We start from the raw sequence: 15,597 nt of genomic DNA, 5'->3' as shown, positions 1-15,597 counted from the left end.
ATAGATTCCAATGATAGAACTGTGGACCAACTGCAGGGTTTCATTTTATCCCACCCGGAGCCCCAGAATACTAATATATTTTGGGATACCCTTAAGGCATATTTGAGGGGGTGTCTATCCTCCACAATATCTTATATTAAAAGGGTGACCTCACGGGAAGATGATGAGGTGGAACAACGACTAAAGAACTCAGAGTCTGCATATATATCTGACCCAACCAGTGGCAATAGACTTGAGTGGCTAACTTCCCAGAGGCTATATGTTCAGTATAAAGATACTAAATCTAAACGTAAACTATTTTTTACTCGCCAATCCTATTTTGAAATGGGAAATCAGGCCAGCAAATTTTTGGCTTTCTTGGTACGCCAACATAATGTCTCCAATACTGTATTGCAGATTCGAACACCAGATGGGTCATTAGTGTCCTCGAATGAGGAGATAATTTGCTGCTTTCATGATTATTATAAGTCACTATATACCTCTAAATGTGACTTTGATATTCCTAATAATTTAGATTATCTATCAGATATAACATTTCCCTTATTGACCCCGGCTCAGCAGGCCTTTATGGATGCGGAGTTTACTTTGGAGGAGGTTGAAAAGGCTTTGATGGATATGGCCTCTGGGAAGGCCCCGGGTCCAGATGGGTTTCCCATTGAATTATATAGGAAGTATAGAGATATACTGGCGCCGCTTTTGTTGAGGGTGTTCCAAGGGGTGGGTGAGAGGGGTTCTATGCCTGACACATTCTACGAGGCAAACATCATTTTACTTAAAAAGGAGGGGAAAGACCCATTGGAATGTGGATCATACAGACCCATCTCACTGGTAAATGTGGACTATAAAGTTTTTACTAAAATTCTAGCCACGAGATTGAATTCGGTCATACTTGACCTTATACATCCAGACCAAACGGGTTTTATGCCGGGTAAAAATACCTCTATTAACATCAGACGGGTCCAGTCAGTGGTTCAGTATAGCTCATTGGTACCAGATAACACCTGGGCATTAGCATCACTGGATGCAGCCAAGGCCTTTGACTCTCTTGAGTGGCCCTTCCTTCTAGCATGTTTGAAAAAATATGGCTTCGGAGATAGTTTTTTGAAGTGGGTAGGCCTATTGTATATGAAACCTAAGGCTCGTATAGTTGTTAATGGCTCCATCTCTAAGTCTTTCTCACTATCTAGAGGGACCCGACAAGGGTGTCCTCTCTCCCCGGCCCTCTTCGCCCTTGCGATTGAGGCCCTGGCGATACGCATAAGATCCTCTGTCGACATCAAAGGTATAAATATAGCTGATCGGGTGGACACGGTTGGTCTGTACGCTGACGATATGGTGATATTTATGGATGAGGTGGAGGTAACACTACCGCGGGTGATAGACACTATAGATATATTTAGTAGACACTCAGGCCTGTATATAAACTGGGATAAATCAGCATTGATGCCCCTTTCTCATGTTTCATCGCCTGGCCTTGGGGCTCTCTCCTCCCTCCCTATTGTACCCAGCTTTAAATACTTGGGTATATATATTTCTCAGAGCAGTGGACTTGATCTACAACTTAATATATTCCCGCTGACAGAACTAATTAAACTTAAATTTACAGCTTGGAGCAAACTTCCGTTGTCTGTAGCCGGCCGCATTAATTTAGTCAAGATGATAGTGCTCCCCAAGCTCAGCTACTGTCTTCAACATAGTGCTGTGTTAATTCCTAAATCTTTTTTTACAAGTTTGAACTCTCAAATTACATCTTTCATATGGGGGAAATCTAGGCCCAAACTTAAGCTATCTACGCTACAAAGACCAAAGTCGGGAGGTGGGGCGGCGTTACCAGATTTCTATTGATATTATTTGGCTGGTCAGGTTAAGGCTCTGAATAAGTGGATGCCCGATAATCGCCTACCGAATTCAGAAAGCCATCTTCTCCATGTGGCTCAAACAGACTATCCGCTGACTTTTCTAGAACTGGAGAAAATTAATATCCCTCGTATGCTTCCTCTGCTTCGCCTGGCGAGATCGGTTTGGAGGCAAATTAAAAAAATTGTAGGATTCACGTATATCGTGGCGGAGATGCCCCTGTGGAGAAATGGCTATTTCCCAACTTTGTTGAATCACCCATCCACTGACTTCTGGCTCGGGCATGGTGTCTCCTCAATAGGTGATCTGTATGATGGGGGGTCCTTCATGTCTTTTGAGCAGTTGCAAATCAAGCATGGTATACAGAGATCCCAGTTCTTTCGATATTTACAGTTAAGGTCAGCCGTACAATCATATATGAGACAGGCAGGTACGGGTCGTGCTATATCCTCTTTACCCTTGATAGGAATTCTCAAGTCACAAGGTCCCCAGGGTCTTATCTCCTCCCTATGTACTTACATGCTATCTTCGGGAGACGCGTCTACTGTTAACTCTGTTAAGGGGAAGTGGGAGGGACTTCTTTCTAATATGCAGGGGGAGGAATAGGAGGACATTCTTGAATCCCCAACCAAAGTATCCCCATCAGTTAATAACAGGATGACTCAACTATACATAATACATCAATCGTATTTAACTCCGACACGGCTTTTTAGAATGGGTCGATTCCAAACATCAGAATGTACGCGCTGCCATTCCTTAGATGCAGACTTCATTCACATGATATGGTGCTGTCCTGTTGTTTTTCAATACTGGAGGGAGGTGACTTCACTACTTACATCACTGTTGTCCATTCCGGTTCCCCTTGACCCATTAGTATGTATATTTGGAGTATGGGAGGAGGAGACTTGGGATCACTATACTGATATTTTTTTACGTGAGGCGCTCTTTATGGCAAGAAAGGTATTGGCTTTGAGGTGGATGGGTAGTACAAGCCCAACTAGGGGAGCTTGGATCGAACTGGTCAACTCACTCATTCCATATGAGCGCACGCTGTATCAGAACAGAGGATGTCCAGGCAAATTCGAAAAAATCTGGGGCAGGTGGAATTCTTCCCATTTTACTCTATAGAATTGTTGGGGTATTGAGTGAAGACTATCGTAGAATACGGCGGCAAGTTAGCAGTTAGCGTAGATATAATCTATTTGTAAAATTTCATGTGTTACCATTGATCCAACAGTTTTAATAATCACAATACAATGTTGGTTATAGATGACAACTGTATTTTATTCCGAACTTAATAATATGCAATTTATATATATTACAGTTTATGTGTGACAATCTTGGATGCAAAATGTTTGTAACATTACTATTTTGTTGTTAATAAACGAATAAAAAAAAAAAAAAAAAAAAAAACATTTGCAACTATTGGCCCATTTAGAAAGCTTTATCCTGGTTGTTGGCTGTGTACAATCCAATCGTCTTTCAGTTACTAGCCAAACTACCAGGACATAGTTCCCTGCTGAGATTTGTAGTTTTACAACAGCTGTAATGCTGCTCCGAGCAGGAAAATATTTGTACAATGGTCCTGTTGTGTATTTGAATGTCTGAAGTTCTCGGATACTAATCATGTTGTGATCACATGTGACTCGCGAGCTTGTTTATCTGGTATTCTAAATGATTTTAGTACAGCGATTCCAGATAAGTGTCACAGGGTTTCATCAGCATCTTTCCGAAGAAAACAAAGCAAAGCAAAAAACAACCCATCAAAGACGTCCTTTCAGTCCATGTATTTATCGTCAACGTCTTCTTCCACTTATAACAAACACAAACTTGAGTACGGTTCATGTTCATCTAAACAGAGCGAGCTGACCGGACGCGGTGTACTATACAACTAATGAGATCACTCATCAATCTCTGCAGAGGTTGTGACTGCCACATCCTCCCATTATCCCAGCCATTATTGGCCGATCTACTGAGACGAGGCTACGTGGATGTTAAGGTTAAAGGGTCTCTATGGGAGTAGAAAAATATCTGTAAACCGTGCCACTCGTGTCTATAGAACGTCTTCTCAGCCTTATTCGCTTGAATGAGCAAAATCATGTATACCTGCCTAGCAGATACCTCCATTGGGCTTATACAGGTCTATATACCCATGTGACATGTGCAACGGAAGAATTTCCCGATGCATGTGATGGACATTCACATGCGCTTAGCAAAGAAACAAAAGGTGATTTCAGAAGGAAATGTCCCATATCAGGAAGCAGATATACTGAAAATGGTGAGCACTTATAACAATGGGGGAGACTTACCAAGTTAAATTAACCAGAACTGTGGCATAATTTGCTAAAAAAAATTATCTTTCATGATCTGCACCATATTAATGTTGTGTTAAACAACCGTCACCCCGTACATACAATCCAATCAGCTGTTATTTATTGGCCTGTTTAGACTGACTGGCTGCTCATCCATGCACGCTGCATGATCATTCTGTACGCATAGAATTTCAATTTATCGACAACATGTTCCATTTACTCAGTATGAAGTGCTACCAAGATAATTTATCACTTGAGTCCATCCTTTTCTTGGAGGAGAGCAGTGCTTGGGAGGCTGCTCCTTAGTTTTATCGATCCATTCACTTTGGAGACTACATAGACTATCATTTAAGTCCTTCCTTTTCTCGGAGGAGAGCAGTACTTGGCATGCTGCTCCTTAATTTTAGTGATCCCTTCACATTGTTGACTCTATAGACAATTGTTTGAGTATGTCCTTTTCTCAGAGGAGAGCAGCACATGAAATACTGTTCCTTAATTTTAGTGATCTCTTCACATTGTTGACTCCATAGACTTTCATTTGAGTTCATCCTTTTCTCGTAGGAGAGCAGTGCTTGGCAGACTACTCCTTAGTTATAGTGATCCATTCATCTTGTTGACTCCATTGACTATCATTTGAGTATGTCCTTTTCTTCACGAAGAGCAGCACATGGAAGACTGCTCCTTAGTTTTTGTGATCTCTTAAAATTGTTGACTCCATAGACTATCATTTGAGTCCATCCTTTTCTCGTAGGAGAGCAGTGCTTGGCAGACTGCTCCTTAGTTTTAGTGATCCCTTCATCTTGTTGAATCCATAGACTATTCTTTCAGTATGTCCTTTTCTCAGAGGAGTTCCATGCTTGGAAGACTGCTCCTTAGTTTTAGTGATCCCTTTACCTTGTTGACGCCATAGACTATTCTTTCAGTATGTCCTTTTCTCGGAGAAGAGCAGCGTTTCGAAGACTGCTCCTTAGGTTTAGTGATCCCTTCACCTTGTTGACTCAATAGACTATCATTTGAGGACATCCTTTTCTATGAGGAGAGCATTGTTTGGCTGAGTGCGCCTTAATTTTAGCAATCAGAGGGGATCTGAGCACTTGTCAAAATTACGCATATTTCTGTGTAACGTCTAAAAAAGTGCAGGTATAGTTTTGGTGAATTAGTAGGAATAAATGGTGATTCTTTGTGTTCCACAAACCATCAATTGCTCATAATAAGTAAATGAATTTGGTCATCTCTTCTGATAACCTTTTTGACGTCATGTAGAATATCTTTATTCTGAAAGGTGGCAGATGAGGTTTAACAATGATAAATGTAAGGTTATACACATGGGAAGAAGGAATCTATATCACCATTACACACTGAATGTGAAACCACTGGGTAAATCTGACAGGGAGAAGGACTTGGGGATCCTAGTTAATGATAAACTTACCTGGAGCAGCCAGTGCCAGGCAGCAGCCGCCAAGGCAAACAGGATCATGGGGTGCATTAAAAGAGGTCTGGATACAAATGATGAGAGCATTATACTGCCTCTGTACAAATCCCTAGTTAGACCGCACATGGAGTACTGTGTCCAGTTTTGGGCATCGGTGCTCAGGAAGGATATAATGGAACTAGAGAGAGTACAAAGGAGGGCAACAAAATTAATAAAGGGGATGGGAGAACTACAATACCCAGATAGATTAGCGAAATTAGGATTATTTAGTCTAGAAAAAAGACGACTGAGGGGCGATCTAATAACCATGTATAAGTACATAAGGGGACAATACAAATATCTCGCTGAGGATCTGTTTATACCAAGGAAGGTGACGGGCACAAGGGGGCATTCTTTGCGTCTGGAGGAGAGAAGGTTTTTCCACCAACATAGAAGAGGATTCTTTACTGTTAGGGCAGTGAGAATCTGGAATTGCTTGCCTGAGGAGGTGGTGATGGCGAACTCAGTCGAGGGGTTCAAGAGAGGCCTGGATGTCTTCCTGGAGCAGAACAATATTGTATCATACAATTATTAGGTTCTGTAGAAGGACGTAGATCTGGGGATTTATTATGATGGAATATAGGCTGAACTGGATGGACAAATGTCTTTTTTCGGCCTTACTAACTATGTTACTATGTTACTATGTTTATTCCATGCTGTGTGCATGTTCTTAAGTAGAAAGTGTTGGTCTGCACTCCCAGCAAGTCATGGAAGAATAATCCACCATCGCACTCACAAGAATGTGATGAAAGTTACAATTATTTTATTGTGAAATAAACACAAAAATCGTGGTATAATATGAAGCATCAGGACATGAAGCGACAATATAATGTTTCGACCTATTCCGGATCTTTATCGTAGAGTCGCTACTCCCAGCTTGTGCGGTGATAAGGATGTAGCAGGCGCTGGGGAGGGGTCGAAACTTTATATTGTCACTTCATGTCCTGATGCTTCAAGAATTGTAACTTTCATCATATTCTTGAGTGCGGCGTGCACATGCTTGTCAGACAAGACCTGGTGCACAGGGCAAAGCCATTGAAGCCAGTATGGTGGCACATGGAATCAATAAACATTTGTGGTTCTAAACTGTGTGCATGAAGTGTGCCGCCATATTGCACCCTCATACATGTCAACAATGGATTCCATATAAATAAAGCAGAATAGAATTGTGTACAGCCAAGAAATCAACGCCATACAGAGTTATACATATCCCCACAGACTTTACGTGTGCCATGTTCTAGCTTCGTACAAGTTTGGACTTGTATGGATCAGTGATTCATCCATGTACATTTAGCCATACATTTCAGGAACTAATATGAGAGTTTATAATTGGTGCAAGGACCATGAATTAAGTTAGCATCATACAAATAAAGAGGGGATAAAACAATGTAAAAGTAGGAGAACGTTCAGTGGTAAGTGCTTAACCATTTATGGAGAAGATATTGGGTTCAGCCAAAGGACTCCGTTGTTGAACCGGTAAAACAAACCACCAGGGACAAAAGGTGAAGTTGCTAAAAATGTGCCCGGGGTGTAGTGTTCCTGTTGACTGATACAGTATTAGACCCAACTATTTGGCTTCTGTTCTGATACCATGAAAATCCGTTGGAAACCACCAATGTTTAGTTAGACACGGGATGAAGCGATGAGTTTGCTTTATGGTTATAGTAATAGCTACTTATAATAACAATAAAACACTTCATACCTAATAGTGAGGAGCCATCATCACAGCGAGTGATAATGTGGACGGTGGATGCCATTGTGTTACTTATAATACCACCGTGGACAGATTTCTAATCCTGTTTGCTTTGGGAGTTGCTTTACCCCTTGTTGTCCTCCCATGCTGATAACTTGGAATAAGCTGTCCCGTGGAAGATCGGGTTCTGGTACCTGACCCAAACTTTATTTATTGTTTGGTTTGGGTACCAGAACTGTACATGAACTTGAACCAGAACAATGGGGACCCAAACTATTGAGTTGGAAAATTCTCTCTCTCTTGGACTTCCACCGGATCTCCTAACTCTGCAAGGAACTTCCAGGAGAAGTCCGAATTTGGTGTTTAGCATCGGACACTACTGTCCGGTACGAACCCCAAACTTTTAAGTTTGGGTTCACTCATCTCTAGAGATACTTAAAAAAAATGAACAATGAAGCTGCAGTTATATCAATAAGTAAAATTAATATAATGACCCAATTTTGACCATTGCTCTTTTGATTTAGTAATATAGGACAATTTTTAATTTTGGGGTTTTGATACAATTATTGCTTTGGTGTTGATCAATTAAGTACTTAATTAAAGTACTTTGTCTACTCCATAACTGGGCTGCAATTGTAAGGATTGTTTAGACAGCATTTCTAGGAATGTCTGTTTTGAACCAGTACTCACACCAAGAACTATTTCTGACAGTGTCAACCCATCTGCAGCAGAGGCAGGAATGAAGGTTCCAGGAGAGCTTTATTCTCAGGCCGAATTCTTGTATTATGCACAAAAAAAACAGCAACAGATGAAAAGCTGATCCTTAGCCAGGGATGTACAAAGGATAAACGTTAGACAATAATGGCTGACTGAATACTAACCAAGAAGAATGGAAGGGTTATCTACATCAGAGCTAGGCTACAGAGAGACAGATAGGACAAATGTCAAAAGGAAAACCTGATTGTATAGCATTATAACAACAATAATACAATCATACTACAGGTCTGAATAATTCCCAGGTCGTGGGACATGACAACACTTTATTAGGCCGAAGTCACATATTTAGCATGAAAAATCATTCCAAAAAGCCAGCAACTATGTGTAGCCATTCTGTCAACCTTAAAGGCCACTGCTTGTTGTCTGGTGTAATCTGTTTCTGGTTGCAGAGTCGCTGCAGAGTTTGCTTTTATGTTCAGTGTGAACAATATCCCTAATTGTCTTGCAATATTCAGATTAGTCACTGGGGATTTTTTTTAAACCTCTACTTGTCCTTTCAGGAAGAGTTTTCAGCAAACTCCTTATCATCAGAGGCAGAATTACAGTGACAACTGATAACGAATTAACCACCAATTACAGTGTATGATCTCACAGTTGAACCTGTTCCCTCTTCCTTTACATTGACCTTTGTACACGCTTATTAGATGCCTTAATATAAAATATAGGGTCTGAATCTGTTTATTATGACTAATGTTTACCTGTTGTTTCCTCAAGCAACAGAAAGTTACAATCTAAAACAGTTGCAATATTTCTCTTCATTTTCAGTACAGATTGTGATATGGGGAAAAAAAAACTTTGCCAAAGATTAAAATACAACACCAAAACCGGATTTATACAGCAGGTCTTTTATGATTATAGCAAGCAAGCTTTTTGAGGATAGCAGGAGCAATGTAGTCTTGGAAGTGAATGGAAGGATATTCTGGAACCTATAGTGCCGGCAGTTTGCTGATGGAAAAAAAAGCCACCCCCCAAAAAAGTGTCAATTTACAGTGTATGAGAACCAGGACAGTTTCGGGACATATAAGACTGGTATGTGTAGTTTTAACTTTGAAATCCCGATGGTTTTCTAAGTTTCTCCAGGCAAGGGCCGTGCACGAATGTTTTATGCATGAATGTTTTAATTGGGGAGTTGTTACCTATGCAATTCCCTAATTAAGGTCACTGAAGGTGATTTGTCAGTATAAATATTTTAAGCCCTTATGGGAGGATTTGCAAAACTAAAACACAAGACACATTATTTGAGCGACTATGACAAAAGCATGTGGTGTCATATCTTGCCAAGATTGTGCAAATCTAGCCAGGGAGTTAAGTGTTGTTTTCGTTGAGCTGTTACCGCTTTTCGGTGTTGGCATCACTTGGTATTTTATGTAATTGCACAAGTCTGCTAAAGCATGGGAACAGTTGTCAGCTTTGAACTTTTTCTATGTGTTTACTTACGAAGTACGCTTCAGTCTTGGGAGAATAAATATGCTGTACATGTGTGAGTTACAGACCCACCGCACATTTCCCATCATACAATGTATGGGTTCCGTATCCTGCCATAGAGAACTATCAGCAATCTTGTACGATTTAGGTAATTTCATAGGTGACAGATCTGCTTTGTTTTAATGTGAATTTATACAAAACCTGTAGAAAAGCTTGGTCTTATTGCCCACTTCCCTCAACTGCTTTATAACGTGACATCAGCCAAACCATTGGACATGGGCAGGAGGATTTGATGTTACACACCTATAGTGTTGGCAGAACAATAATAAAGTGGTACTGACCACTTTAAAAAAAAGTTACATGACATGATTATTGGGACCATTCCAATCGTCTGGTAAGTGCAACCAAAGTTGTACCTTGTCGTGAGGGCAGCAAGACCTGTGGGCTCTTCTGGACAGATACGCTCTAAGTTGCAAATAAAACTTACTTGGCTACTGATTTTATGGAATCGTTCTGCAGGATTTGCAAAAGCGGACGTAACAAAATAAAGTTGGAGTTCTGTCCATGTGCCCAAGTCAATGTTCCATTGCTCGTCATCAGCACATATTGAGGATGAGAATAGCGCAGGTAATGGCAGTCAGCGCTACGATGCAGACGAGCAGAACGTGTCGTAGACCCAATAATTATGTTTGTGTGAACCCGGCCTTAGACTGATGCAAAAGCGATCTTAATATCTGGTATTGATGTCTTCGTGATTTATGACATGAAATACATTATGTGATACATCGACCTTTGCACATCAATCAATGCCTTTCTCTGACCTGTCGTCCACTTCCTCACTTGTCTGATCCCGGTTTTGCAGCTCCTTGGTTACTTGTTACTCAGCAGATTCTGTTGCAGGTTCCAAACCTGACGAATTTACCTTGAGAAGTGGTGACCTAGATAAGCGCTATGCCAAAAAATGGTCCAAAGACGTAACGAGAACACACGGTGTATTAGCTGTTCTTCAGTCTTATTATTAATAGTTAATTCTCCCGACTATTGGGAAAAGGTCTTATGTGGTGACTCTAAATGCATGACATCCTCGTGCCCATGCAATGATATGTCTTAAAGGAGTTTTCAAAGATCCAGGGGCAAAACTGTCTCAATGGATGTGATGTCATTAGCTTGAGGACCAGAAATCAGTCACCTACAGTCGGAGTAATCTTGAGGCAGAGAAGCTATCGAGCCCTTGTTTTATGCCTGGACCTGTTGGCCGTTGCGCCCTCTGTACCTCTTGTATTTATGCCCTCGTTGCAACCTGGAACTTTAGAAAAACAGTTTTCAAAGATCGTATTAGAACATTCTTAGCTTAGATTACAGAGTACTTGTAGGATCTTTTTATAGTAATAAGTGCTTTTTTTGTGCTAACAGCACAAGCCTTACATAGACAGCCCATTGTTTTTACTGGCTAGTGTATGATGGTAATTTCCCATCATAGCTCTATAGGGAAGTGGATTATATACTGTTAGGTTCTCTTGCAGATTACTGCTGATCATGTCCCATGCTATGAAATTTCTCTACAAGAGTTGAGTAAAAATATTGACAGGTACCTGGTCCTTGTTGCCACTTTGTGGCATCTGGTTCTGCAATCTTCCTTGGTCAGCACTGAAATGAAGGCCTCCGGGACATCATGACATTTTACGTGCTGGAACGTCCTAATGACCAGGACTCACACAATGTCTTACCCTTGTGGGGACAGCTCAGTGGTTCAAATCCCACCAAGGACAACATCTGCAAGGAGTTTGTATGTTCTCCCCGTGTTTGCGTAGGTTTCCTCCGTGGTCTCTGGTTTCCTCCCACTCTCCAAACACATACTGATAGGGAATTTAAATTGTGAGCCCCGATGGGGACAAGTGATGTGTGTAAAGAGCTGCGGAACATGATGGTGCTATATAAGCAAAGCATAATAAATGAATAATAAACGCTAGAGGCGCATTAAAGTGTACCTGTATATATATGCATTGGTAGGTTGGAATATCTGCAAAACAAGCAGTCTGCTGATGACTGTCTAAAGAATATAGCCATCCTAAACCCCTCTCTTCCCCATACACTCAGAAAATCTTTCGGCCCGCTGGCCATCTCTCGTGTCTCTCCTTACACAGGAACACTTGTTCTGCCAAACTCTCCTTCCTTCTCTTAGAAAGAGCCACTGCCAAACATCTCTGGCAGTGGCTTAGTCCTGACGAAGGGATCGGCAGTGCGAAATCAAACATGCCAGATAGTTACCAGATGATTTTCAGGGCCCCCCATACACATTAGCCTTCGATATCGATGCATTTGGCCGCTGTTAGTCTATTGTTTATGAGGTTGGACAATTTGAAGATGAGAAACCTTGAACAACTCATATCATATCATCAGTCTCATTGACTTCTAAAGCCTTATTAGGAGGTACATGTCCTGATTCCTGAGGACGGATTTTGATATTTACTGGCTTTTCTGATGTGCCAACCTTTCTGTTGCTTGGTTAGTTTTCCATAGTAGACAGGGGACAATTGATTCTGTTTTAAGGGAAAGTGCTTCCGATGTTTTTATTATTGTGTATTAATGTTTTAGGCATAAACCTTATATTCGCGAAAAAAAATTTGAAATTCTGCAGAAACGAGAAGAGTCAAAAAGTTGTTAACAATGGCATTTTTTATTTTTTTAATTTTCTTACAGGATCGTCTCTTTTTCGTTATGGAGTATGTAAATGGTGGAGACTTGATGTTCCAAATCCAACGTTCACGAAAATTTGATGAGCCACGATCACGATTTTATGCTGCGGAAGTAACTTCAGCTCTCATGTTCCTTCATCAGCACGGGGTCATATACAGGTATAACGCTATTTTAGTTTATTCTTTTATCATATGGAGGTGAGAGGAAGTGATAAGGAAAGAATATAAGTATTGATTATTGGGAGACTGGAGAGCAAAGGTGGAAAGCTGTAAAGGAACGACATAAGATACGCTATAGGGAGCAGCATTGTGGAGGAGCTTAGCTATGACAAGTTACTGAGGAGCTTGTGCCTCATATGTAATTTAGGAGAAACTTACCACTGGATTTTGTTTAAGTGCAAATTGTTACTGAATTATGATGTATCATTAGAAATAGAGGAATTCCCCATTTATCACAGAGTAGGAGATGTAGCATTATTCGAGTGGTGCTAAATCAGCTGTGCTTCAATTCAGAGATGTTAATTACTACTTCATTGTTGCATTGCAATGCATTAACAAGTTTTCTCAAAAGTCATCAAATATCAGAAAGTTGGAGTTAACTTTACATCTCAAAGTGCATCTTTATTGGTTGTCACTCTTGTGTTAAATACATAAGATCAATGGGAAATAAGCCCTCAATTCGGACATAAATTAACCCTAATTTATATATATATATATATATATATATATATATATATATATATATATATATATATATATTACTGATTTGGTGTTAATCCCTTACCTATGAATGGCCTAATGCAATCCACATGCGTCTATCTGACATGTGTGATCTCATTGGTGAACTGAAGGTCCCCATACTCATTAGTCTGGTGGCCGAGTTCGCTGATGTTTATGTGGGTGCTGGACGAATGATGGTTGTGAGAGATGTCGATCAGGCATTTTCGATTTCTGACTGCCTATCGCATTGTTTTACCTGAAATAAGCCGCAGCTTTCTCATAGAAAACACAGGAGCTTTCGGCCGAGCAAGCACTCATGTGTATGGGAGAGCCAGCTGAGATGGCTGTCAATTGAACGATCAGCAGAAGCATCGTTTTGATGACAGCCATTTAAAGTGTATGGCCGGCCATACAAACTGAATTATATTAGTTGGATTAACCCCTTTACCCTCAAGAGTGGTTTGCACGTTATGGACCGGGACAATTATTACAATTCTGACCACTGTCCCTTTATGAGGTTATAACTCTGGAACGCTTCAACGGATCCCAGTGATTCTGACACTGTTTTCTCGTGACATATTGTACTTCATGATAGTGGTAAAATTTCTTTGATATTACCTGCGTTTATTTGTGAAAAAAACCGGAAATTTGGCGAAAATTTTGAAAATTTTGCAATTTTCCAACTTTGAATTTTTATGCAATTAAATCACAGAGATATGTCACATAAAATACTTAATAAGTAACATTTCCCACATGTCTACTTTACATCAGCACAATTTTGGAACCAAAATTTTTTTTTGTTAGGGAGTTATAAGGGTTAAAAGTTGACCAGCAATTTCTCATTTTTACAGCACCATTTTATTTTAGGGACCACATCACATTTGAAGTCATTTTGAGGGGTCTATATGATAGAAAATACCCAAGTGTGACACCATTCTAAAAACTGCACCCCTCAAAGTGCTCAAAACCACATTCAAGAAGTTTATTAACCCTTCAGGTGTTTCACAGGAATTTTTGGAATGTTTAAATAAAAATTAACATTTAACTTTTTTTCACTAAAAATTTACTTCAGCTCCAATTTGTTTTATTTTACCAAGGGTTACAGGAGAAAATGGACCCCAAACGTTGTTGTACAATTTGTCCTGAGTACGCCGATACCCCATAAGTGGAGACAAAAAAAACAACACTGTTTGGGCGCATGACAGAGCTTGGAAGCGAAGGAGCGCCATTTGACTTTTCAATGCAAAATTGACTGGAATTGAGATGGGACGCCATGTTGCGTTTGGAGAGCCACTGATGTGCCTATACATTGAAACCCCCCACAAGTGACACTATTTTGGAAAGTAGACCCCCTAAGGAACTTATCTAGAGGTGTGGTGAGCACTTTGACCCACCAAGTGCTTCACAGAAGTTTATAATGCAGAACCGTAAAAATAAAAAATCATTTTTTTTTCACAAAAATTATCTTTTCGCCCCCAATTTTTTATTTTCCCAATCGTAAGAGAAGAAATTGGAACCAAAAAGTTGTTGTACAATTTGTCCTGAGTACGCTGATACCCCATATGTGGGGGTAAACCACTGTTTGGGCGCATGGGAGAGCTCGGAAGGGAAGGAGCGCCGTTTGACTTTTCAATGCAAAATTGACAGGAATTGAGATGGGACGCCATGTTGCGTTTGGAGAGCCACTGATGTGCCTAAACATTGAAACCCCCCACAAGTGACACCATTTTGGAAAGTAGACCCCCTAAGGAACTTATCTAGATGTGTGGTGAGCACTTTGACCCACCAAGAGCTTCACAGAAGTTTATAATGCAGAGCCGTAAAAATAAAACAAACATTTTTTCCCACAAAAATTATTTTTTAGCCCCCAGTTTTGTATTTTCCCGAGGGTAACAGGAGAAATTGGACCCCAAAAGTTGTTGTGCAATTTGTCCTGAGTGCGCTGATACCCCATATGTTGTGGTAAACTCCTGTTTGGGCACACGGGAGAGCTCGGAAGGGAAGGAGCACTGTTTTACTTTTTCAACGCAGAATTGGCTGGAATTGAGATCGGACGCCATGTCGCTTTTGGAGAGCCCCTGATGTGCCTAAACAGTGGAAACCCCCCAATTATAACTGAAACCCTAATCCAAACACACCCCTAACCCTAATTCCAACGGTAACCCTAACCACACCTCTAACCCAGACACACCCCTAATCCAAACCCTAACCCTAACTTTAGCCCCAACCCTAACTGTAGCCTTAACCCTAGCCCTAACCATAACCCTAGCACCAACCCTAACCCTAGCCCTAACCTTAGCCCTAACCCTAGCCCTAACCCTAATGGGAAAATGGAAATAAATACATTTTTTTAATTTTTTTATTTTTCCCTAACTAAGGGGGTGATGAAGGGGGGTTTGATTTACTTTTATAGCAGGTTTTGTAGCGGATTTTTATGATTGGCAGCCGTCACACACTGAAAGACGCTTTTTATTGCAAAAAATATTTTTTGCGTTACCACATTTTGAGAGCTATAATTTTTCCATATTTGAGTCCACAGAGTCATGTGAGGTCTTGTTTTTTGCGGGACAAGTTGACGTTTTTATTGGTAACATTTTCGGGCACGTGACTTTTTTGATCGCTTTTTATTCCGATATTTGTGAGGCA

General features: G+C 40.5%; 1 protein-coding gene across 1 annotated transcript in view; it reads left to right on the top strand.

Moving 5' to 3' along the window:
* PRKCE (protein kinase C epsilon) overlaps positions 1 to 15,597 on the top strand; it is a 468,593-nt gene that overhangs the window by 388,656 nt on the left and 64,340 nt on the right. The window contains exon 11 of the mRNA XM_069768630.1: positions 12,236 to 12,390. Within this exon, the coding sequence (XP_069624731.1) occupies positions 12,236 to 12,390 (155 nt within the window). The remainder of the gene's footprint in view (positions 1 to 12,235; positions 12,391 to 15,597) is intronic.

This window comes from Ranitomeya imitator, chromosome 5 (assembly GCF_032444005.1).
Source record: "Ranitomeya imitator isolate aRanImi1 chromosome 5, aRanImi1.pri, whole genome shotgun sequence".
NCBI lineage: Eukaryota > Metazoa > Chordata > Amphibia > Anura > Dendrobatidae > Ranitomeya > Ranitomeya imitator.
The sequence above is the reverse complement of the archived record's forward strand: the minus strand, read 5'-3'. Positions and strand labels throughout refer to the sequence as shown.